The 25,752-nt window shown below is 47.6% G+C and overlaps 1 protein-coding gene across 1 annotated transcript in view; it reads left to right on the forward strand.

Moving 5' to 3' along the window:
• The first annotated feature begins 2,000 nt into the window (after window positions 1-2,000).
• Window positions 2,001-25,752, forward strand: part of LOC144145121 (T-box transcription factor TBX1-like) — a 73,449-nt gene continuing 49,697 nt past the window's right edge. The window contains exons 1-2 of the mRNA XM_077676624.1: window positions 2,001-2,482; window positions 18,830-19,145. Of these exons, the coding sequence (XP_077532750.1) occupies window positions 2,263-2,482; window positions 18,830-19,145 (536 nt within the window). The 5' untranslated portion in view covers window positions 2,001-2,262. The remainder of the gene's footprint in view (window positions 2,483-18,829; window positions 19,146-25,752) is intronic.

Consider the following 25,752-nt stretch of genomic DNA (forward strand, 5'->3'; position numbering starts at 1 on the left):
CTTCACCCCCGCTCCTCAATAACGTGAGAAACGAAGCGCAGAGCGGGATATGAAGAACGTTCCATATTCGGGGTTGAAAAAATGCGTGTACACGCAATAGTATTCGACGAGTTCGTCAGCAATGCTGCCACAAAAGATGCGGACGTGACGGTTGGGAGCAGTATGACGTGTTTGTTTTTTATTTTTAACGCGCGTGGCGGACTTATCTATAGAGCTGACAAAGAGATGAAATTTTTTGAAAGAATAGTAAAGTATTTTAAATGATCACTTGAAACGGTGACTGTTGGATTAGAGAAGGTGCCACCAAGATGGCGCAACACACGCTAAGTTCTGTATATGACTCATCGATGAACTGAATATTGCGCGTGGAAAGTGCGATATGAAGGGTGGCAAATGGAGTTCCCTGAACTGCAGACGTCCACACAACGGCATGACTATGAGATGCATTTACGGCCGCAGTACAACAGTATCTCGTACCCTGCCTCCTGTGTGCACTCAACAAACTTACGCGCATGCGCATTGAACAGAGCGGTTTGATGTCTAAGCGTGTAGGCCTCTTTGTGCTTCCGCTAGTCCTCGAGCCACTTCTTAGCGCAGCAGGCTTGTGGGCGGCAGGCTTGTTTAAATTGGAAATATCTCTGGAAGCAAGCCCAAATTCTAACAGTCTGTGCTACGGCAATCTGCGCGTGGTTGAGTGGCGAAATTTGTGCAACTTTGTATGATATTACCGTCATCCTGGCCTGTTAGTCATCTCATGAACGAAATTTGCGTGGTTCGTGGCCCATTTGATGACCTTTGTGGTAGTGGTGCCCGGAACATTAGGCGCTGTAAAATGGATAGGAAGGTCAGTAATGTGACCCTGCATGGTTAAAAATTGACAAGCGGATTTTTTGTTTTCTTTAATGTTGCTGTTGTAGGTATCATCATCATCCTACTTAGGTCACCGCAGGACGAATGCCTTTCCCATTGACCTCCAAGTGCTCCTCTCCTGCTCTTCTCGAGGTCACCTGTAGTTTCCCCCGAATTTCTTTATTTCATTCCTCCATCCGGTTGATGGCCTCTCCCTTCTTATAGACCCATCTCTTGGTATCCACTCTGTTACCCTTCTCGTCCACAGTTTGTCGGTTCGTCTGACTACATGGCCAGCCCAAGTCCATTTCTTTTTCTTTACTTGAAATATGATATCATCTACTATAGCTTGTTCTCTGATCCAGGAAGCTCGTTTCCTGTTCCTAAACGTTGCTCCTGTCATTATTCGTTCCATGGCCCGTCAAGCCGATGTAAGTTTGTTTCTAGTTGCTTAGTGAGGTACCAAATTTTAGCTCCGTATGTCATAACAAGCAGCATGCACTGGTTGTAAATTTTTCTCTTAGGTGACAGAGGTACCTTACTTTTCATTATTCCAGAGGGCTTGCCGAGTGATCCCCAACAGATAGCTATTCTGCGCCGGATTTCTCTCTTGTGGTTTGTGTTAATCATATGTCGAAGGTAGTTTTACTTCAAGCGTTTCTTTTCTTAACCTGAAGAGGACGTTTTTGGTGTGCTTATTTTTTAGATTTATTCATATTTATTTTTGGTCCCACGGCCGTGCTTTCTGATTGCAGTTCCTCAAGCTTTGCCTGCATGAGTTCTGCACTCTCAGCAAGACTATGTCGTGTGCAGAACTCAAATAGCTCGAGTATACCCCGTTTATCCTTAATCATGTGTTCGCCTGCCGGTAAAAAGTTCGCAACTTGACTTTCGAGCATAATTTAAAATCCAAGAGAGGCAGACATATTAGCAACACACTAGCTTTAAGTCGCCACACGTCGTATATGAGCGCGTTACTGCGGCGGCACTCCGCTTACTGGCCGTCATAGAATCATCACGACAGCATCCCTGCCTCCTTTGCTGTTACCAGAAGTTGAAACAAGGATCAATGCAGAACGAGGCCCAAGAAGAGCACTCACTCTCGGCACCACGCACCAGTTCGAGCCTCGAGCTGGCATGTCTCCAACGCGCGAAGCCCCTCCCCCGCGGCTACTTCTAGCCCGCCCGAAGGCACGGCGTTGAAAGGGGGTGCACTGTAGAGCCGAGGGTGCTTCGCGCCACGGAAGGGTGGCTCCGGGCGCCCGGGTGGAGCGGGGCGGACCGCTCGGGGGCGCCACCCGCGTCGGGGAGCACCAGTGCCCGAGCCCGCGGTCGGTTCCCCTCTGCGGTGGGCGTGCCGCGAGGGCGCGGCCGCGGGGCCCTGTCGACACCTCGGCGAGCAGGCGCCAGACAATGGAACTTGTCGACACGGGACGGTCATCGCACACGTTCAGCATCGCGGCGCTCATGGCGAACGAGCCGCCCGTCGAGGCCTACCTGCAGCCGGGATCGCACCGCAGCGTCCACGCCGGAGGAACTGCCGCGTACCAGGCGGCCGGAGACTGCTGCCTGGCGACCGACTGGGCAAGCACGCCCAGCTATGTCGCCAGCACGCCGGTGAAAGACATGGAAGGTGAGAGGTCCCCCCGTCCCCGGCTGATTGCCCCCCTTTTTTTGTCGCTCTGTGCGAGCGTGCGTGTGTGTCTGTGTGTGCCAGCCCGCTAGTTAGTACGAGATGTTGCGCGGTGCTTCTTGTCGTCGCCGTTGCTTGCGATGAAAGTCGCGCGGGTCTCGAGTCGCCCGGCTCGAGGGCGGTTTAGCAGCGGACCACGAAGGACGTGTCTCTCCGCGCTGATTTGGCGCATGTAACTGCATCCGATTGCTCAAGTTCTTGCGACACGATTCTGAACGCACCTTTTGTTTTTGGCATGATGTGTGTCGTAGCATTTTGTGGGTTTATCATAGAAGTTTCACTCAATCGAATAATCCAAACAGTACTGAGGAAAATCTGTGGAACGTGCGATATTCGAATTTATTTTTAAGGTTTTATGCCGCACGCGCAAGAGCCGAACGGGTGGTGCAGTTATCGGCTTGTTTGTCATAGCGCACAAGCCTCGTCTTTTGCTTAAGCATGAACAATGGCATTCAAACCAAAGAAAAAAAAATGATGTTATAAGGGCGGTAACTCGAGCGTTGAATCCACACGTGTATAAAAGAAACAAGATTGTGGAAACGTTGGTTCAAGTGCACGAAATTTATACGAGGTAAATAAACCCGAGTTTCGCCGCCTGTACTCTACGATTTTTTTTTTTTTTTTTGTAATCTCTGGAATAACCCACCACCCAAAACGACTGCCTTTTCAGCGCTGCGAAAGGCCTTAAATAGACCGACCGAGTCTGCTTTTTGGTGTATATTTCGACAGTTAAAGGTGTGTCTTGTCGAAAGCCGCAAAGTTTCCGGGAACACGTGAAATGCAAAAAAAAAAAAAGCCAAATTCTTTTCATTTTCCAGCAGCAATTTATCCGCCAGAGTAAAAGCGAAACTTTGGATCATCCGCAGCAACTTGAAGTCGTCTGCATAGCCTTAATTCAATGATGCATTGCACCGTAGTTTGAGGATTAACGCCCCAGAGGGCTCCAGAATGCCGCTAAGACACGCACAGATTTCACAGCAGGAATTAATGTGCGCGACCAGATGGGGCCATCAGTTGTGTTCTCCATCTCCATCTGTTCTCCAAAAGCCTGCGTCAGGGTTGTGCTACGCGCCGTGATGATTTCTGGCTAAGGATGTTAAGCTGTAGCCTTGTTATGCCTGTGCTGCACGGTAACTTTCAATTGACAATTGGACTTTCGCCCACAACAGAGTCCTATGTATTTCCGATGGGGCACTCGATAGACCGTTGGTTCAACGGCCTTCGAAACAGCCATGTAGCCCAGGCATAAGTCTGCTGAGTAGTCTATTGAAAAGCGAAGCCTTGAAGCCTTTATAGCAACCTCCTTAAGACAGAATGTAAGTATACAAAGTTGATGTCAAGTTTGATTACAAGAATTATTGATACGGCCAACAACATGAAATGAATGATGTTTGAAGAAGCAACCTTTACTCGAATCGGCACACTGTATTTCAGGGCGGGATAGTGTGTCATAACTTTGCAACCGATAGGCAGCCCCCAGAGTTGCATTGGGAAAATAATATTGGACAGATTTTCATGGGTTGGTTTTCTTAGCTATTTTTTAAAACCGTAGCACGTATGCTCTATAATACACCAGAATGACGCAAGTATATCTATATTACGGCATCATCGTCGTCAGCTTTGTCAAAGAATGCCGAAAGCTCGGCGATGATTGTCTACGTACATCGCAATGCATCATGCTTATGATTCGCCGGTTTGCGCTTGATGAAGAGGCCGGATGACTCCGCCTCCTTAGCAGTGATAACGGTACTAAGGGTTATAATAGGTGGGGAGATCGAAAGGGTATACCTATAGCGTCACGATCTGGACAAGGGTCCCAATAGGGCGTACGCAGATAGGAATGTATTTAGCGTGTGTTTGCGCATGTAGCCCTCCGCGCATAACCTATCATCACGTTCTATACGTCTCTTACCACCTGCTTCTAACAGGGCATTAGCCCCGACTTTTTCAAAGACATATCTGCTGCGCTATCTGAAAGCAATGCTTGACAACATCATTTCTTTACATTGTTAGGATTTCAACTTTTAAGTTTTGTTACGGATTTTGAACCCGTTTGTTCGCAGCACACGCACAGAGGAAAGGGGAAAGGGCAAGGAGCTCTATTAGCACGCTCGAAGAAGAATCGCTGAGTCATTCTCTCTCGTGAGAGAGAATGACTCAGCGATGTCCCAACCCGACAGCTGTGCTCACGTTATTGTGTCTCGGTCCTGTGGTGGCCACCACATTTGGTGAAATGAGGGAGAAAATAAATTGCACTAATGATTATTTTGCAGCGCAAGCTTAGAGGCAGAAAAATGAGGGCCGTTATATTCACAAACATGTTATACACTCCCACGCGTCTAACAAACCACAGAGACGCACTCGCTCGCCCGGCACATGAGTCAGCAATGCTGCTTATGGCCCAGCGATGGCCAAGACGGCATGGACAGTTACGATACTTCATTTGCTCTAACGATTTGCTCTACCAGCTACACGTAGCCTAAATACCTATGTGTTGCCTTTTCTGTATCTAGCTTTTTTGCATAGCTGGTGTGTTGTGCAAAAAGCCGGCGTTAAAAGATGTGCTACACGAGGAAACATAAACGTGCATGAGGTGCAGGGAAGTCACATTTTCGCTTTGGCAGCAGGGGTTGGTAAAATGAGAAATAACTGGGGAGAGAGAGATTTGGGGACGGCTTTGCGGACTTCTAAAATGTCATCGCGGAACCCCTGAGGTCCGCAGCCTTAGAGTGTAGCGTGTATGTGGTCTAAGATATGATCGACCAAATAGCACGAAGCACCTGCATCGTAAATGCTAAGGCTACATCCGGAAATAATTTTCAAGGGCAGGGAAAGGCCCGCAGTGGTTTAGGCACAAAATTCCATTCGAGATACCTAACCCGTTTTAAAATTCTTATGCGTGCGTTGACATGTTCAGCCCGAATGTTAAAGATAAAACTTGTGAGTTGTAAGTGTCAGAACTCATCCAATGGTTTCTAAAGCGGAGATTAGGAACCACGGTAGAACTCGTTAGGTTTTGGATGTACACGTACGTTTACAAGCGTTCGTCTCGGTTGGTACAATTTGCTTCACCTCAAAACATCGCTTTACTTTTGATCAACGCGCAAAAGTAGGCTGTTGCCAAATGGGTCTATAGGATCGTTTAGATGCAGTAAAACAAAATTGCACCAGGAGAGAGAGAGAGAGAGAGAGAGAGAGAGAGAGAGAGAGAGAGAGAGAGAGAGAGAGAGAGAGAGAGAGAGAGAGAGTCAAGTGAGTAGAGAGAGAGAGAGAGACAGAGAGTCAAGTGAGCAGAGAGAGAGAGAGAGAGAGTCAAGTGAGCAGAGAGCCTTCGCTCTGGATGCCAGGAGCTGCTGGACGTCCAGACGGTCGCTGGTCACCAGGTTCTCCCACAGCTCAGGTGTGGGAAGAGGGGATCGGAGAGGTGGAACTTTGGGATTGCACCCAGACTGTATTATAATATGAGCTAGAGTTCCGGGTTGTGAACAAAACTGGCATACAGCAGAGTATTGAGTTGGAAACATATGAGGCAGGCGAACTGGGTGAGGAAAGGTATTGGTTTGTAGTCTGCGGAGCAGCGATTCTTCTTCCTTGGATAGCGCAGGGTGAGGGGGAGGGAAGTGTCTGACGGAGGTCGTTTCCGTCGCAGCTTGGCTACATCACTTATTTAATTACTTGCGGAAGTAAGGTTGTTACATAGTGCGAAGTTGTAACAAGCAACTTCGAACAAGTTACGTCGTTACGTTTGCACTACACTCTAATCCTGGTAACCCATAATGTAACTTCTAAACGGAAGTAACCTATAAAATAAAGGTTACAATTTATCCATTTTTATGTTTTCTTTATCCCAGTCCATTCTAAGGGTTACAAGCGTGAAGTTAAAAGCGGTTTATAGGTTACATTATTGATTTATAGGTTACATCAACAAAATCTCACATGTAACCTTTACGTTGTAACCTATAAAACGCCCTGTAACGTATAAGAGATGCTCGTCGCGCCTTCTCTCCAGGCGGCCGTTCATTTCTCCGTTGCATGACGGGATATAGAGAAATGGCGGCGCCCGCAGGCTCGGTGGCCGCGTTTTCGCGCCACTCGAGCCTTTTTACCGCTGTGATACGCCTACGATGAAGCGAGGATTGCTGTTACAAGACTTATTTGTCGGCGTGAGTCGCGGAGGCTGCGGCGAGCCCATTTGTGACTGGCAGCGCTACACGGCTCGTTCTTCTACAACCAGCATCAAGTTCGCATGTTGGACCAATGCCCCGGCGCAAGTGAAAGCGAACTCGGTGAGTATATTCCCGTAACGGTTTCCGTGTTTTCATTGGATGTATCTTTTCGCTGAGGGCTTTTCAATTTGAAATTGCAGCATTCGAGAGGTATTTTCGTTACCAGACTGGTTACTTCGCTGGACGTTTTCTGTTGTCCGCGACGGCAGTTGAATGAAATCACGGGCTTGCGTTCGTTGCGTCAGACTATAGCGGACAATCCGGAAAGCCCGTACATTATAACAGAAAACGGCGCTCGTGACCTACTTTCTGCTCTGTTTGCGCGCCTTCGTCCTATGTTGAGCGTTTTGTTTACGTTGTTGGTTGCATCGGGCGCACTTGACGAGTTATTGGCTCATGTAATTGTCAGGTTGCTCTGTTTGAATTATTGATTTTTTTCCCATTAAAGTCTTATATTATCGCGCTATTGTCTGGGTATTATCATTTTGTTTCAGCCGTCGGGAAATGTTTATTTTTCTCGCTGCATATATTCGGAATGGTGTCTAGTTTATTGGTCTTGTAGTAATATATCCGGATAAACACAACGTGTGCGCTGCAGAAAAGTAGTCCACTAAATGCTGCCCGAAATTTCTAAACTCCCTTTTGTCCAGCACAAGCCTCTTTTTTTGTGAAAGTTTGCCCTACGGCACAATAAAAATTTTCATATGTACAACACTTTATTTTTGTATTTCTTTTCCTTGAGTGGGTAAATTGGTGTTAGTCATTTTGAGACAGCGGGCCATATTCACCATGTTAAGTGGATTTATTATTCTCATTCGCGCAAATCAGTCGTTTATTTATTCGCGTGGTATTTCAGGGCAAATGGTTGTCTCGCGCGATCGTAGTGTAGTGCAGTAAAGCGACTTTACAGAATGGTGGTATGTATGAGCCAGCATGCAGGCTGCTTGATTGTTGTTGTTTTTTGATGACGTAGAAATTGTGACGAATTACACAGAGACAGGTGCAGGTGTAAAAATGGGTGCTGCACCCTCATCGGTTCCTGGCTTTTCGAAAAGTGTGGTTGCATCTGGCTACCTATGCTATGACTTATCAGCACTACGGCTTTTCTGGCAAGCAGTGTTCCTTGAGCTGACAACCAGGACTGCCCTGCGTATGACACAAGTTGAAATGAAGTCTGATTTCAGTGGAAACAACGGTATGAAAATAGAATAACTAAACACATTCATTCAAATAATCTTTGTAAAGATGGCACACAAGCCTGCACAGACAAAAGTATGATTCACTTGTAAAAATGCGAGGCCTTTCTTCAAGTATTATGATGTTATATTTCGTATCTTATTTTGCCTCATGTTTAGTGACTCTTTCTATCAGTTCTTTAATACATGAACTTTAATACATGAACAAGAAGCAATCTTTTTCGAAAATAGCTCTGTAAGAAATCTCCAGTTGTTAGTGAGTGCTTGTGCTGTGTTCTTTTCTTCGTCTTGCCAAGTTTGAGGTGTTCTTTCAATATGAATGTATACCAACTGCCCAGCTCTAAAGCCTATTATTTAACCCAAATAACCCTTCGAATCATTACAGGTACAGACCTCCTGGGAATGCCACTTGAAGATCGGTGGCCGGCGTGTGGCCGGCAATTTTTTCAAAGGACGAACAAAAGGCATCCGACGCAAAATTTTAGACGGCGCAATGGACAGCATGGTCGCACATGTCTTCCACTAACGCGATGTTTGTTTACCACGCGGGAAAGGCGCCTTCGCGGCGTCGCCACAGCGGCGCCGGCGAAAGCGCGCCTGGCGCGCAACATGACACCTTCCAGGTGTGTGACCTTGGATGGCGGTAGATGTAACTTATATAAAGGTATACATGCTGAAAGCTGCAAAGTAACCCATATGTGAGTAACCCTTACATGTATACGTATATAAAGGTTACGAAGATATAGGTTACATTTGTACCTTATAAATTATAGGTTACAAAAATTCGAAAATGTATACCTCTATTAAGGGTTACCCAGCTTAGAGTGTAGTGAGAAAAAAAAAATCACCACCCCATCCTGTAACAATTGCAACTTCGTACAAGTTACGTCGTTACGTTCGCACTAGTGAAAAAAAATAACATCTCTTCCTAAAAAAAGTTAAGAGAAGTACGAAAGCTCAAAGTGCGTCCAACCTAATATACGTCCTATCAATCTTCAGGCCTTCAAAGACCGTAATTTCAAACGGAGGAGAAACCCATGCGACTTTTTTCCCGCACTAAGTAAACGCATCTATACGAACGGTGTAAATGTATACCGATACGTCGTTTATAAGATAAAGGTATAGTATTGTACTGCTTCTTCATGATCAATGCGTCTATTGTCTTATCTAGAACCGTCCCTTTTTCGCGATTTTCAAGTAACTGTTTTGACACAACGAACGCCCCGTTTCCTGCACGAGCCATGTGTCCAGAGATCTTATCAGAGCTTCTCGGTCGACCAACCGGTCTATAGGGAAATGCATTAGTTTTTTGACAGGGCACCATCGGTCCCAATAAGAAAGCTTTCGCTTCAAAAATTGCGTATGACGAGCTATACGGATAAACGACCCACGGACAGTTTGTTGGAGGCATGGAGGAAAAAAAAGCTTAGGAGAGGCCCCCAGCTATCCCCGCGCATTGGCAAAAGTGTGGAGGAAGTCACGTGTTTTCGGCGGCCATTGGAAGTCGCGTTAGCAACGGCGTCCTAGCAACAGCCCGCCCGCCGTTCGCCAGTCATGGAGGAAAGGCAGCGCCTGCCTTGTCGTCCGATTGCGAAGATTGCTGCTTCGCTTTGCTGCGCTGTGGTCTTGCGGAACTCGAAAAGGATGCTGCGAGTTGCGACAGCTGCGCCGATGTGAATATGTCATTTAATTTCTACTTGCAAGTGCACCTTGTACCGCGTCAAGATTTTGCTCCGGCCGCGATCACGACGCGCCTATTGAAGTGCAGATATCGTGAACGCGCCGTCCCGTCGTACGCGCGGACACCCGTCAGGTAGATTTTCGGGAAGTGATACACGGTGTGCAGTACGTAGGCGACTTGCAACCGAACGATTCGCAACTCAATTTTTTGGTTATCGCCGCTGCAATATATAGTTTGCTAGGCCGGCAATGCGCGGCAGTGCTTTTGCAACTGTTACAAGGTAGATTCCCAGTTGATATAATTCCATCGTCCTATTACCTTAGTAGGTGTCCGTCTGTTGACTGGAAGAGTGCTGGATCTGGAATCTGGATCTTTTTGTGGTCTCGCTCTGGATTTCGCTTTTCAACGCTTCATACTGCGAGGTTAGTGTATGAACGTTTTCAATTGATATCACCTTGAATTTATTGACACTGAGACAAGTTGAAACTTGGCGAAAAAAAGTTTATTGACGCCACCCACCCTCTCATTTTTTTTTTTTACTCAATAAAACGTTTTGCCTCCTCCTCCTCCTCCTCCTTCGCAAAAAAATTCTATCGAAGGCACGCGAACAACGGTAAAAACATTCCACAATTTTTTAGCGTGAAATCTGCATGAAGTACTGCTTACCTATATATATAGAACGGCCGTTTAATTGACTAGTCATCTCTGGGATTGCCAGGGAAACTGCAACGCAAACTTGGGCACTTTCCAGTCCGGTAGCCGCACGGCGTTCGCCCACTGTTTGCGGCGTTCTCCATCGCTTGGGAACCTATAAACGGCGGCGATTGCAAACAAAGGATGAATTCACACCAATGCACAGCAATACTTGTCAGCGGAATGATGCACTAACCGGTGGAAAGTGACGCCCAATTCCTTGGGTACCGATCGCGACTTGCAGCCTGGCACCGAGCATTGCGGCATTGTTAGAGCGAGCCGCTTCGCAAACCTGCTGCGGCCACACTGAAGACGTGTAACAGTGTAACCGCGCGTTTAGGTTCACGGTCACGCGCTGCAAAACGGCCTTCTACCTGCCTATCAGCTGATTTCCGCCGGCTCGGCGCTGGCAGATGCAGACGACAAGAGAGGCGATACAGGACGGAGGAGGCGGAGAAGGTGCACCGAGAGAGAGAGGCAAAAAGAGTCCGCCAATGGCATGGAGGGCCAATGGTCCGCCATTCGACTTACAGAAATGGCGTTTCCGGCTGCGCTGGGTGTGACGTCAGGGCCTCTCCTAAGCTTTTCTTTCCTCCATGGTTGGAGGAAAATGGACCTTTTTCCAGTAGCGTAGCCCTCTTGCGGCGGACGCCGAAATCACACTTGGGGGATTATACAAGAACACGCCGCCTTTCTTTCCGCCTGCCCTGCACAGCTGAGGCAGCCGTCTCAGGCGCCACGCATGGTTTTGGTGGCATAAAAAAGTTTTCCATCGCAGCCGTAGCGCCTACCTACCGCTTTTAGGGCTCAGAAAACAGAGCAGCACTTAGATGGCTCGGCGTTCTCCCACTGGCTAATCCAATATGGCGTCGTTTTGTTTACGTTTTGCCCCCCAAGAATGGCGGATCGGTCGCTTGTAGCGAGAGTAGCGCATGCGCAGAGCGCTACTGGAAAAAGGTCCATTAGGAACTTGGGCACGCGCACTTATCATGTTCACAATTTCAGTGCATTGTTTTAGTTTTGTGATTATTTGCTGAAAAGTTCTTGACAGCTCCGCGACGTTTTTCTGGACATGTAGTTGAGGCTGAAGGGGAAATTTTGTTTTGTCATGTCAGGAGTTTGCGCCATCTGGTCCTAGAGAGATGAAGGCCATCAGGAAGGGAAGAAAATATAGCTGCTAATTCAAATAATTTCTTCAAAGTTACCCTGGAAAATTAGTACCGGAGTTAAAATCTTGCTTTCTCAAAACATCGCTTGTAGAAAATGGTTTTGTTAGGTTATTGAGAAGAGAATTCAATGCTCAATGTCTAAAAAATTTTCGACGACAAAAAACCACCTGAAACAGGGACACCCAACCCGCTTCAGCCCGTGTCGTGGGAGCCCGACGCTTGTTGCTTTCTTTGCGTTGAGAAATTTTTACGTATATTCACCGCTGCTGTTCTTGACAGCAAAAACAAGCAAAAAAATTTGTGGCGCGGAGGTCACGGCAACGGTTGGGATGCGTTAGCACAAAAAACCCTGTTCAAATTAAGTACTTGGGGCAGGCGCGGCACGATTCTCACTTGCTTGCGATTTTCTGAATTAATATAAAAAAAAATAGCTGATAGCTGATAAATAATGTTACTGTTTATCAGTGCAGACAAACATCCAGACAAAACCTATCGCATCTTTACACTTGTTTCTTTACAGTTTTGATAGAGGTCGGTTGCTTTGCATTAGGTATGGAAGGCTTTCAGCAGTACCCACCCCATCATTGATTTTTGGGCACACTTGAAAGGTAGAATGCATTTTTCCGAACTGATGTCGGAACTGCATGCTCAACGAATAATCCGCACTCGACCACGAGGTCTCGATGTTATCAACGTACAGTCCTTGTCGAAATTTTCTAGGACAAGTCGAAAGTGCGCCGGCTGCACAAAATTCAATGTACAAGCTTACGTCCCGAGCAAGGCTGAAACATTTTATGACGGAAATTTAGAGAAAACACTTTTCTTTCTTACTGTCAAAATATTTTTGCCACATTTAAAGTTAAAGCTTATTCTTTTAATTCTTTGTGGTTGAGAAGGCTTAGCATTGGCCTGGAAAATTTCGACAAAGGGCGTACAAGTGCTAGGTTTATTACGCAAATTGTACTGCCGTAACAAAGGTTCGGCGTTGGAAGAATAATTCCTCATGGTTTGAAAATTGTGATTAAAATTTTAAACAAAAATTAGGAGCCATTATACTCTGTGGATGTGGATTACCAGCGAAGCTGTATGAAATACGCATCACAGGCATGGTTAGAGAACGTACGCGTATTTATTTCACCCATCATTTTGTAATGGTAGTGACTATGTCTTTGTGATTACTTGATAAAACTTGGAAGGAGTAGAGTTTTATCTCAGCCGGCACTCATGGGGCTGTCCGTATCTCTCCCATTGAAGTCCATGCATTGACAGCAGAGGGGAATTCTACAACATTTGCAACTTTTTTGTGGACTGCCTAAGTATGAAAAGTCAATGAAACTTGCAGTAATGATGTAGTCGTCTTATGGCTACTAATTTTAATGTAACCTTGTGAGGAAATTTAAAACAGGAGTTACAGAAATTTTCTTCTACAAACATACTCCTCCCGTAGATGGTCATCTATTGACAGCAGGCGGGTATTCTACAGCATTTACAATTTAACTGTGATCTAATTATGACAGATAAATGAAACAATGATAGAGTCGTCCTAGCGGTAAATTTTAACATGGTTTTTATGGCGGAAAGTGTTTATAAAAAGACAGCTACAGCCGTGTTCTTCTGAGCATTAGCGATAAAGTTGGCTTTGCCGCACGACGTATTTTTTGATGCAGAGCTGTATACCTTCACTCTAAAACGGCAGACAAACTGGTCTTTGCTAGACAGAAGTGATTGCTGGACCGGTTGGACCAGCTGCCAACAAAGGAGAACTCGGAAAAGGTCTCGTACCAACTCACGGCGCATATCACGGCGCATATTGTTTGAAGCGTGGCGCATCATTAAAAGCCGGTGAAAAGTGTGTAAGCACGGTATCTATTAGTTTGTGAAAAAAAGAAATAGGATTATCTGGATGCTAACTTGCCACGTGCGTAATAACAAAATGCACCACTTGACCTTGTCATTTTTCTTTGTGCTTTGAGCATGTTCACGCATGCGCCCGTCCTGTGTATCTTTTGATGTGTGTAGTAAAAATTTCAGTTGGATGTCTAGCGCTAGTCCTGTGTAGTCTCTACTTTTGTCCCGTCTTTACCGCTCTACGTAACCATGTTTCACAGTTCGAACCAACTAGCCCACATTTACGCGTTGACATGTGGGAGAGGGAGTGTATTGGGACAATAATCGATAAGACATTGCTACATAGTTTTGCTGCATGCCCGCGCAAAGGACTGGCCAGAAATGAATAGCATTTTTTTATCGGCCGGCCGCGTAACTGTGAAATTTTGAACCTTTGCTGCCCTGTTACATGGGAGTCCTATCAGTGGCGGACTCTTCCTCAGAGAGCCGTTTCCTCCACCAGCGACCAAGCCAGACAGCAAGCTAGATAACTTGCTGGCTCGCCTGTCTTGCGTTTGCTGAGTGGAAAATTCACTAAGCTCGGCAGCATTCCAATTTGTTGTACTAACAAAAGAAAATACATGACAGCCATGCAGTGACGCGTAAAAATGACGGCGCTACAGTCGAAAAAGAGAGAATAAAAAGCAATGCATGGATGTTCACGTTCCCTAGCAAAGTAAATAGTGACCGGCAGGATACAGCTTACAAGGAGTTATAGCTTACAGTATTGCGTTGGGATAAAGCGGCTCGCCTTGTGATTGGTTTGGTGATACACTATCTTCTTTTGATGGCTCAGGTTGGCGACCACACCAAAATCATTTCCGGCTTCGCCAGATTATTACACATGTTTATATATCCTCTGTTAGTGACAGGGCGCTTACGCTCTGCGATCTTAAAGAAATCCTTTTTTCAAAGTTCTTGCGTCATTTCTCTGAAGTTATACTATTTTCTATAAGCTTCTATGTTTGACTAGGACAAAAACAGCAAGACTTTTAAAAAACAACAACAGTAGGATAAAGAACAGCAGAAGAAAATGTGAGCGATCAAATGACCGTTTTGTGTGTTTCTCACATCGCAAAACAGGTCGCATATCGGAGTCCATGGTTATAAGCATGGACCATTCCGAAATGAGAACGTATATCTAGGCAGGAGTTTCCTATACAAAATTATGAAAATGAAACACATCTCGTTTGCAAAGTATGTCAGCGCGAGAAATACAGGAACATATAATCAAAGAAATTATGAGCATATGAAGAAAAAAAAATAAATCGGATAAAACTGCAGTGACCAGAAAAACTCGGAAACTTTCCGAGTTTTTTGAAGATCGGCGAAAGATCTGTCCTCAGATGTCAACGACGAAGTGAACGGAAGAAGAAGTGAACGAAATGAAACTGAGAGAAGGGAAGCAATGATTTCATTTCGTCTCACCCGTCTCTACGAAGTAACTCTGGTTATTTTTAATGTTTTACTTCCATATTTACCATTTTAGTACTTAACTAAATAGCCGCCGCTTACAAGCCCTGAAAAATCCCCCCCCCCCCTTCCCAATCTGAGAGTACGAAGGACTTCATTAAGATGACGAATAATATATGAGCAACCTTCTTGCGAAGCGTTTTGCGAATTCTTGACAAAGCAATGAAGAGCTTGCTTGGTTGGTGAGCGGCTTCAGACGTTCCCAAGAAAATTATCCTAGGGAAGAATTCGAAAAGAGCTGCTAATGGTGCCAAGAGGACTCACCTGCTCTCCATGTATACTTCTAAAGTTCTTAAAGCCCTGTTGCATATTTTGAATGCCTTTTCCACCAAAAGTGCAGTCGCGCCGTGCTTGAAAGTCAATTTAAATAAAGTTTTCATTAGAACGCCGCATCAAATTGAGTTTCAATTCAATATGAGCCAAATGAAAACTTATCACCCCAATATTGCTCAAATTCACGGCATGATTCGGCTCATCAAGTGTGGCCATAAACTTCCCCTAGCTGACATGTGAAATGTATCACTTAAAAGCTTTCACAACGTTGCAATTAGGTCCGGTAACAAACTTTCGCTTCTTTCTCAAATTCGCGGTAGATGTATCTGGCTCATTTCGAAAAAAAAATCGATTGCCCTCCCCGGAAATCATTCGGGCAGCTTTGAGTCCGGAAGCATGCGGGGGAACAGTGTGCGAAGTAATGATTGTGCGGCAGATGTTTACCCTCCCTCTTTCTTTCTTTCTCCCTTTCCCCTCTCTCTCTTTCTGTATTTTTAGAGAGGGATGATCAAACCTTGCCTTATTGCCCCATCTTTTCTTTGGCTACGTTTCCCCAACCGGCGGTATACCCAGTCATGGGCACGTTACCGAAAAAAAAGTAACAGTGTTACAGTTACCTAGCCCCAAAAAAATAACTCCGAAGTTTCCAAAAGTAACTAGTTACAGTTACAGTTACTATAAAAGAGTAACGTCGTTACTTTTCCGTTACTGTAAGAAACTAATTATTAGATAACAAGACTTAGCTTATTTAATAGAAACGTACGAAGGCATGGGGGCTCAGGCAGCGGTTGCACTGCTCTGTGTCGACAGAAATGGCTGCCAAACGTTCAGAAAAAGTACGAACGCGGAGGCCGAACTGGTACTATACCAAGCTTGAGGACAAAACAGACGAAACAATGTCAACTAAATTTATTTTCACCTACATTGTTGTTGCTTGACCGCCTTGCATAGTAAGAGGAAAGGGGGATGGAGGTGGTGGATCGCCGGAAGGCCCTTTGGAGGAAAAGGCTAACGGATGCGGGAGTACATACAGGTGTTTTTGAAAGATACTAAAAAAAAAGCGCTGCGTTAGCTTTTTATTTCGTGCTTGTCTTCGGAGACGGAGACCAATTTGAGCTATTGCCGAAGCGACGTTTGTCCGAAGGCCCTCGGAGTCGTTCTCCCACCCCAAATCCCAGCCACCCCCACCCCCGAGTGTGCCAAGGTTATTTCAAAAGGTAATAGAAACTGAGCTGTACACTTTACTGTTTTTTTTTCTCCTGCACCCCCCCCCCCCCCCCCCCTCCTACAAAGGCGATTTTTGTCGCCTCGACCGGGAAACACTGTTCTCCCAATCCCAGCCTTTTACAGCAACCACGTCCCCGATCCCACAGCCCGCTCCCTTCGTTTGCTTTGAGGCGTAGGCCGAACGAAGCTCGCCCAAGTATTCTTTGCGCCCAACATTCAGAAACAGACGTAGCTACAGTATTCGTTTCTGCTCCAGCTCTGCAAACGAAGTCGCGAGGCTTTCCAAGAATATTTCCTCGTGCTGCGGCAGTGTGGTCAGGCGTCTGCCGGCCAATATGCTGGGTGGTGTGTTGGGGCCGTCGTATGTGTGAAGGGGCGCGGAATTCATTGCTTCCTCGACCTCGTTCGGGCACTGTTGACAGTTCGACGAAGCCTCTAGACCAGGGGTTCCAAGCACGTGGTCCCAAACACGGCCAGGGGTCTGAAAAGCGCACAATGGTCGCAAGCAACTGCGACTTGTGAATCGAACACTCACTCTACAGTGCGTACAGGGCTGGACGAGCGCGGGGACGCCGAGAGACTCCCCGCGGCGTTTTATGACCCTGCAAACGGGGCTGCACGTCGCTAATGAGAAAGCGATGCCCTGACCGGAGTTTTTCAGGCTTCCGCGAAAGTGCACTACGTACATTGTGCGGTGTTGGTGGATGCTTTTCTTTTTTTTTCTGTTCGCCTTTGTGCCTAAAGCAATGTTCAGACTACCGACGTGACAGCCATATCGTGCGCTATAGACGTAAACAAACGGCGTTTCACGCAGTTCGGATGGCTGAGACGTCAAATGAGGTCATTATTTAAAGATCTTCCGACAGTTGCGACAACAGTCTGAACTCGGCCTAACACTTTTACTGCGCTCCAAAATGGTGCAGCCACGCATCGTACTGGTTCTGGTGTCTGGTTCTGGTGTCAACATGCGTCCACGTGCGCTTAGGCACGTGTCGCAGCGTTAATTATGGCCTGGGTGAGAGATACATCGACCTGCTCAGGGCCCTTAGCTGACCGCATGGGACACCACGCGCACGTGCACGCCCAAACATTTCTAGTCCAGCTGTTTTTCACCCATGCGAACGGAGTGAGCTGGCATACATGAAGTAAGCGAAGGCTCTGCAGAAGAAAGTTCGAAAAAGTGGAAAGCGCGAACTGTACATCGGCCGTTAACGTGTTACTGTTGGATAATTTTTTATAAAAATGAAGTAACTGTAACGGTTTTTCTTGTTACAGTTACTCCATAAAAAAGTAGCAGTGTTACAGTTACAAGTTAATGAAAAAAGTAACTAGTTACAGGTAACGAGTTACTAGTAACTAGTTACCGCCTAAGACTGTATACCCCTCGAGGAGCCGTGATATCATCCCTGCTTTTTAATTGGGCCCGTTACTGTCCTGATTATGGCGCCCTCACCACCTACTCACACTCCATGCAGGAATTTTCTAAATACCCCCTTCCTCCCCTTACCCCTTGCGAGCTACGTTAGGGGGCGTAGGGCAGCTCCGACCCAGAGGTTCGGTCCTTCCTGATCGGGTGGACTCCAAACGTCGGCGTCAGGCTTACACCGCGGCCACCTACCATCCTAACCGAACTCAGCTTAAACAATTTTTAAAGCGAAGCTTTCTATGCCTCACTGATGGCGTTCGATGTCGCTACATAACGCACTACAGGAAAGTCAACTTTACAAAACGTGTTTCACGAAACGATGACGATTATGATGATGATGATGATGATGATGATGATGATGATTATAAACGAAGGCACATCAAGCGCCACAAGAAAAAAAAATTCCCCCGCATTTCCCCGAGGGGGAGAATGTGAAAGTGCGAATGCACGGTTGTCGGCCCGTTTGCGGCGCTTGCGCTCGGCCCCCGCAGCCCACCGCCTCGCCGCCTTCTCTTCCATCTCTTCCATCGGGTTTGTAGTATCACGTGTACACCACGCAGTTATCAAGCCGCTATAACGCCGCTGAGTCGCCAACGCACGCCGCTGACGACGTAGTTTGAATGCGTTAAAGATATAAGGCGCGTCACTAACGCTGATATCACGTCGCGTCCGTGGCTTGGTCGGTAGAGCGTCGCGCTGCGGCCGCAAAGTCCGCGGATCGAAACCTGGCGCCGGATGCTGTTTCTTTATAGAGGAGCACTGCGGACGCCGACGCCGCCGCCGACGCCGGCGGTGGATGGCTTGGGGTCGCTTATAAAGTGCATTCGCACTTAAAAAACGCTTCCCGTGGCCGGAATCTAACCTGGGTCCCTTGTGTTATGAAGCCGGCGTCTGTCTGAACGCGCCATTTTCACATTGTTGCGGCACTTCGGCTCATGTTGCATGGGAGAGAGCTTCGCGCTTTAGCAATCGTTCTCGTAAGAAAGGGGCTTTGGTTGTTTTTTTCTCCCCCTCTCTCTCCCACGGGGGTGCTCAGCGTGCCTGCTGACGACCATCAAAGACCGACCGAGCTTGGCCGAAGCGTACCGAAGCTCGACCGAGTTCGCGGACAGCGGATGCAAGGAGGGCCGCGTCGGCTCGCCGTGCCTGGAAGGCGCCTCGTCGGGCGGCGGCCAGTGCTGCTCCGACTCGCAGGACGGCTCCTCGCCGCTACGGTCGCCCGGCTCAACCGACGAGGAGCACAAGCCGCTGCACCCGAAGCTGGCCGGCGTCAGCGCCTCGCTCGAGATGAAGGCCCTTTGGGACGAGTTCAACGCTCTTGGCACCGAGATGATCGTCACCAAGGCCGGAAGGTGAGCACCAAGAACAACTGGGGGGTGCTGGGTTAATCGGTGACCGCTAGAAAGCGCAAAGGCTCATGGGTACGTCGTCTGCTACCGCCACTTCCGGTTCGAGATTTCTCCTTACCTCTCGCACGCCGGCGGCTTTCACACGCGTGTGTGCGTGTTGCTTATTTGTCACAGAGTGCGTATCTTTCAGAGAAGCCCCTACTGGATTAATCGTTGGTGTTCATTGAATGCGCGATGCATGAGCGTTTTTTTTTTCGCTGGAAACACATAAACAACACGCACACACGCGCGTGAAAGCCGCCGTCGTACGGGAGGCCATGGAAAGCTCTTGAACCGGAACTGGCGGGGCTCCGCGGGAGCAGAAAATGTACACATGAGGCTTCGAGCATTTTACCGGTCACCTATTGTGGCTCTCAGAACTTGGAGTGCTGTAATGGCGGCTACCAGTTGGACTTGTTTACAGCGCAGGACAACAAGGACGAAAACACCAGCGCTGACTTACAACCGAAGCCAGCGCTCGCGTTGTTTCGTTCCACCTTCCCGTCCTTGCTGTTCTGCAAACATCTGTCATGCAACGGCGGTGTTTTTTGATTGTCTGGTGGTGTTGAGGATATTTGCAACGCTCGGAGAAACAGATATGCGCACATATAGGTGGATAGCTAGATATATTGAAAAACATGAAGTGGAGATATTGAATTTAAATACAGATCGGTTGAACTCCTCCGTACTGCACCACAGCGCACTGCTGTGGCTTTATGGTTGGCTTAAAAAAAAACACGTTTAGCTCTTTATTTTTTATAACACGTCTAGCTTTATAACGTGAGCTTTATAATTCGTCTTCTCTGCATTACGTCAGCCCATTTTAGGCTAATGAAAAAATCCCGGGCCATCTCCACTAATGTGAAACCTGGGAAGGGGCAAAGCATGCAGTGAACGAATGTATTCAAAGATGGTCAGTCTCTCGTTGCCACATGGCGGGCGCTGATTGGGCGCCAGAGAAACTCTGGCTGGAGGACCAATATGCGCACTTGATGAGGCGGGGGCGTCTTCTCTTGCGCTGAACCGGGTTTAAGCAATTAAATGAGCGACAGACTGGCCGGCCGTCAGATGTCTTCGTGTCACACGCCACAGCATGCTAGGAAGAATGCTTTACAGGAGAAAACATGGCGTTTGAACGGAATTTAACAAATTTCTGTTATAAATGCAAATAGCTCTTGATTATTCCTGTATTTTAAATTAGTTTAAATCGTGTTAGTTTATTTTGAACCGGTTTTATGCATTATACACTTGTTTTTGACCATCGTTTGGCAACAGATCAAAAGAGGGTTATCACGGCTGCTACCGTTTGTAGCTATAAACTTTAAAAAAGAAACTAACAAAAAATATGCACCCCTCCGTCTAACGATGGCGATGGTTGAACGCGGAGCTTTCTCGTGGCGGATTCTATGATAGGCCAATCCCACACTGCCAGTATGTGCTATTCTGGGGCGGTATTCCCGAGTTTTGTCCCTTTTGCGTCCCTTTCAAAAGTGTCCCTTTTGGCGAGCCCTGATTGGCTAAAAGCAAACAAACGGAAGTGACGTAACGCAAGCGCGGCAAACCTACTGCCAACGCCCACTGCTTAACCGGAAGTACGTCACGATGAAAGGGACTCGAAAGGGACGTTTTCAAAAGGGACAGTTACGAGAATACCGCCCCTGGAAGTACGCGTCGCTTTTCAAGAATGCCCGCAGCAACTCTCGCGTGTGTACTCCGTAGGCCTAACGCTTGGCTTTCGGCTGCACGGCGCGAATCGGTACCTGCTGCTTGGCGTTCGCTTCGACCATGTCGAAATGGAGCAGTCGGATAGACGCCGGCACCTTAATGAGAGGAAACCAGGTTCGATTTCGGCCACGGGATGCGTTTTCTTCTTTCGCTTCACCCACGATCATTCATCATCATCGTCAGAGAAGGTTGGCTTTCCTGCAGGGCGTATTGGCGCACAACGACATCAGTGGGGACGCTATAGCTTCGCTTTAATAATCCTTGCGTACAGAAGCAACGCATTACGAACGGGGTACAGCTAGTGACCCCCACCCCCGTTCACCACCATCTAGGGTAAGCCACAAGAAGTCAAGCCGCAGGCCAGGTGGATGAGAATTGATTGATTGATTGTCGTTATTCAATAAAGAGGCTCTTAGCCCAAAGGTGGGAATGGGCTATAGGAAGGTGCTGGTCGGGTGGCACGTCCTCGAGCTTTCAGTCATGGATGCCATCTTGGGAGGTCTGGGTCACCTCAAACTGCTCCTCACTTGCAAATTACAGATCTCTCTCTCTCTCTCTCTCTCTCTCTCTCTCTCTCTCTCTCTCTCTCTCTCTCTCTCTCTCTCTCTCTCTCTCTCTCTCTCTCTCTCTCTCTCTCTCTCTCTCTCTCCAAAGAGATCGTTTGCTAGCGCATAGCGGCTAATTTTCCCGCGCAAAGTTATTTGCTGCGGACAAATCGAAGGTGAACATTTAATGGCGATCGAGAAATAACACGTTTCCACGCGCTCCAAAGAACGCATGGGATGCAGCGTTTTAGCTTCCTTTGTATTTTCTCGTGAAACTATATTAGGGCTTTTAAACTGCGAGAATGGATATCATTTTCGCCTTTCCCGCACCAATGGGCTCGCCTTCTTTTAAAGCGGATATTTCTATGCCTCACTAGGCCCGTCCATTATTACTCCCAAAACGCACTCCAAAAAAGCCAACTCACACAATGGGTTTCCACAAAGGCACATCAATCGCCTGCCGCAAGGAAAAAAAAAGGAACGCTTCACGCGTGGTAGGAATCGAACCTGGGTCCCTCGCGTTCTGATGCCGACGTCTGCCCGATTGCGCCATTCGGACATAGTCGAAGTGTTTGGATCTTCACTGTGACTCGGGTAACAGGTTGCGTGGGAGAAAGCTTCCCGTTTTCACGATCTTTCCCATAAGAATGTGACTTAGATTTTATTCTACAACGACCACGTGACCCCCTACATGGCTGCGTCAAAGCCGGCTGCAGATTAGAACAACAAAACAACAGCTCGTTAACCCGCAATTCTCGTGGTAAAACCCCTCGTTGCACTTCTCATCGCTCTGTTTTATCACGCGTTGCTATCCTTATTGAATTCGTCACCTGTCGCTAATTCTCATATCTGTGAAAGTCTAACGCCTACTAGTGCTCCTACTCTCATCACATTTCTCGTCGAACTCGTGGTCACACTCGTCATCATTTTATACAACCACTTTCCTATCATACGTCTCGTAAGTTTTCTTTGTGGCATCTCTCGTCGTACTCCTCGTCACAACCATCGTCGAAATCCTTGTCACTCACACTCTTCGTAAAGTTCAATCGTCACATCATAACCAGCTTCACTGACAAATAATCTGACACCCACTGCGGTGGCTCAGTGGCTAAGGCGTTGTGTTGCTGATTCCAAGGACGCGGGTTCGATTCCCGGCCGCGGCGGCCGCTTTGCTGATGGAGGCGAAAAACGAAAACGCCAGCGTGTTCGAGATTTCGAGGCCCGTTAATGATCCCCAGGTCGTCAAAATTAATCTGGAGCCCTCCACTACGGCGCGCCTCATCGCCTGTGTTGCGTCGGCGCGTTAAACACCACACTCACTCAATCAATCAATCAATCAATCAATCAATCAATCAATCAATCAATCAATCAATCAATCAATCAATCAATCAATCAATCAATCAATCAATCAATCAATCAATCAATCATGAATAAATAAATAAATATATAAATCAATAAATCATCAATCAATCAATCAATAATCTGACACGCCTGCTCAAACGTATGGTTATTTCTTACAGCTCTGTCTCACTTGCACGCGCTCCTTATTGTCATTGTTATGACAGCACGAAGAACACTTATCGTCAGTGTCATGACAGCACGGGGAAAGCACGGTGAGACGCCACACTAGTGGCTAAGGCCTAAACTAAGGTGTAGGGAACAGAGTTGTGGGCTATATCCTCAATGGAGGTGCTGTCAGAGTTAAGGTTCGCTGCGACGTAACACTTCGCTGCTGACTTGACCACGTGGCGAACCTCCGGAGGCAGTAAGCTCGCACACTCTAAACGTACTGTGAAATGAAAGTTCACTCAGTATTCATTGTCCATTGCATGCTTTGCTCAGAAAGGCAGACAGTCAGTGACGGGTACAAATGAACGTACTCAAACCACCTTCCTCACCCCGCCCTTCTTTTCTTCCTTTCGCTTTTCACTTTGTGCGGAAAAAATTGCATAAACTTCCAAATGGGAATCGCACTCACTACTATACACAAATGCAATGCTTGGAGAAGATATGCGGTTGCGAGGCGCCGGAGCCACGTAGTTCGGGAAGGTCGCGAAGATGTGGGGAAGAAGGATGACGACGACGACGACGACGACGACGACGACGATGATGATGATGATGATGGTGGTGGTGGTGGTGGTGGTGGTGGTGGTGGTGGTGGTGGTGGTGGTGGTGCCCTCAAAGGTTTAGGCGCGTACTCACACAAGGGGGGATTGGGCAGGGCTAAATTGGTTGTTCAAATTCTTGAGGACCTCAAAATACTAATTTATTTCCGGAAAGAGTCCGTAAAAGGGAAATGCGATGACCAAGGCGATCTTGTGCGGATTTATGCCGCAGTCTTCTTCCTTTTTTTCAAGGGGGGGGGGGGGGGGTGGGGGGGGATTGGCTTCACGGACCCCAGGCATGGTTTCGTGAAACGCCCGCGGACCCCCATTTTGAAAACCACTGTTTCAAAGCACTGTACTCGCAGTCCTTTTAAAATCGGCTTCACTACTGCACACTAATGAATTGCCGGAATTAAATTTGTTCACGGGGCACTATCAGCCGTCTTGTATGAATATATGAAGGCCCTAGCAGTTCGTATTAATAACATCTTCGTATGCGGCGGATGCCTCACACATGACGCGTTACAGCTGGTCAGACGGGCTCGCTCGTTGAGACCACCGTACAAAGGTTTGCGCCTTTCAAAACAAAAGACTGCCCGAAGGGAGCATCACGCGACGGGCAAACGTGCGCGCGCTCCCGTGCGTGCGTGCCGCGCTTGGGAAACTCGGCTGTTGCAGCCAGGGAGTCAATGTCACAAGCCTCGGGCAACAGCGTATACGCAGCGTGCTCGTCATGCGCTGACAGCAGCCGTAAACCATGGGCCCTGTTTTTAGCGAGGAATTTGTCAGCACTCCAGTTGTGAAAGGTATTTGCGGAACTCACAGCGTGCGCTCTGCAGCTCTCCTTCCTCCGGCTCCGTTCTCTTGTGACGCATTTCCACCGGCACGCTCGGAAGGACGGACGGACGCTCGCAGTGCAGGCAGTGACACCTTATAGCGGGTGCCCGGAGGCCTTTCGTACCCGAGCTAAATTAGTGTGGGCAGTAAGCGCTTTCGTTTGAAATCCCGATATTCGTGCGTGGTGCATGAAAGAGCACCGAATGATTCTTGAACAAATCCAAAGTTGTAAAATTTCAGCAAAGGCATTAAGAGCCGAATGCTCGCGTGCCTGGTTGTTTGAATAAATTCATCGTTGTTCACAATCCAATCCACCGTCCACAGCAGACGGCACGAAAAAGCCTTGCGGAGCGCCGTGAGGACACGTGACTGCACGTGAGGAGACGGAAAGCGCCGATTTAGGGGTAGTAGTGGCGTGAAGGGAACGGGACTGCGTTTATATAATACTAAATGAAATTAAATGATCAGAAATGCCCCCATGCCCTCCGCACAGATGATTACCCATAGAAACTGTAACGCGTGTTCGGTGTTAGCCCGTGTGTTCATTCACGTCCATCGAGCGGCCGTGGTTCATTAAAGCCTGCTCATGTGCCCGGGCTGCCGCATCGGCACGGCGTAGACAAGCTCGTTCCAGTTACCGCTCGCGGTGTCGCTCATCGTAAGCTGCCCCTCCTCTGGAGTGCATATGACGCGTGGGCTGCCCTTTTCGAAGTAACGTACGGCCGGTTTCTACGTCGACGCTACTCTGCACCCGCACCGCTCCCGCCTCTGCCTGCCGTTATCGCTTCAGCTGTATATATATATATATAAAAGAAAAGTTCGAACAAGGTAGCGACCACGATTGTTGCCAACGCTTCGGCACAGAGACTTGCCTTCGTCAGGGCAAACCATCGCCTGCTGGACTGCCAATTTTGAAGTAAGGTACGGCGTAGCAACCGGCCGTACGTTACTTCGAGCCGGACATTCATCATCATCATCAGCCTATCTACGCCCACTGCAGGGCAAAGGCCTCTCTCATTATTCTCCAATTACCTCGGTCCTGTGCCAACTGTGACCAATTTATCCCCGCAAACTTCTTGATCTCATCTACCCATCTAACTTTCTGCCGCCCCCTGCAACGCTTGCCTTCTCTAGGGATCCACTCTGTTACCCTTAATGACCAGCGGTTATCTTGCCTCCGCATTACACGCCCTGCCCACGTCCATTTCTTCTTAATTTCTACTAATATGTCTTTAACACCAGTTTGCTCCCTGACCCACTCCGCTCTCTTCTTGTCCCTTAATGTTACACCTATCATTTTCCGCTCCATTGCCCGCTGAGTCGTTCTCAATTTAAGTTGAACCCTCTTAGTGAGCCTCC

The sequence above is a fragment of the Haemaphysalis longicornis genome, unplaced genomic scaffold (assembly GCF_048455015.1).
Source record: "Haemaphysalis longicornis isolate Haplotype H1 unplaced genomic scaffold, Haemaphysalis longicornis Haplotype H1 scaffold_7, whole genome shotgun sequence".
Lineage (NCBI taxonomy): Eukaryota > Metazoa > Arthropoda > Arachnida > Ixodida > Ixodidae > Haemaphysalis > Haemaphysalis longicornis.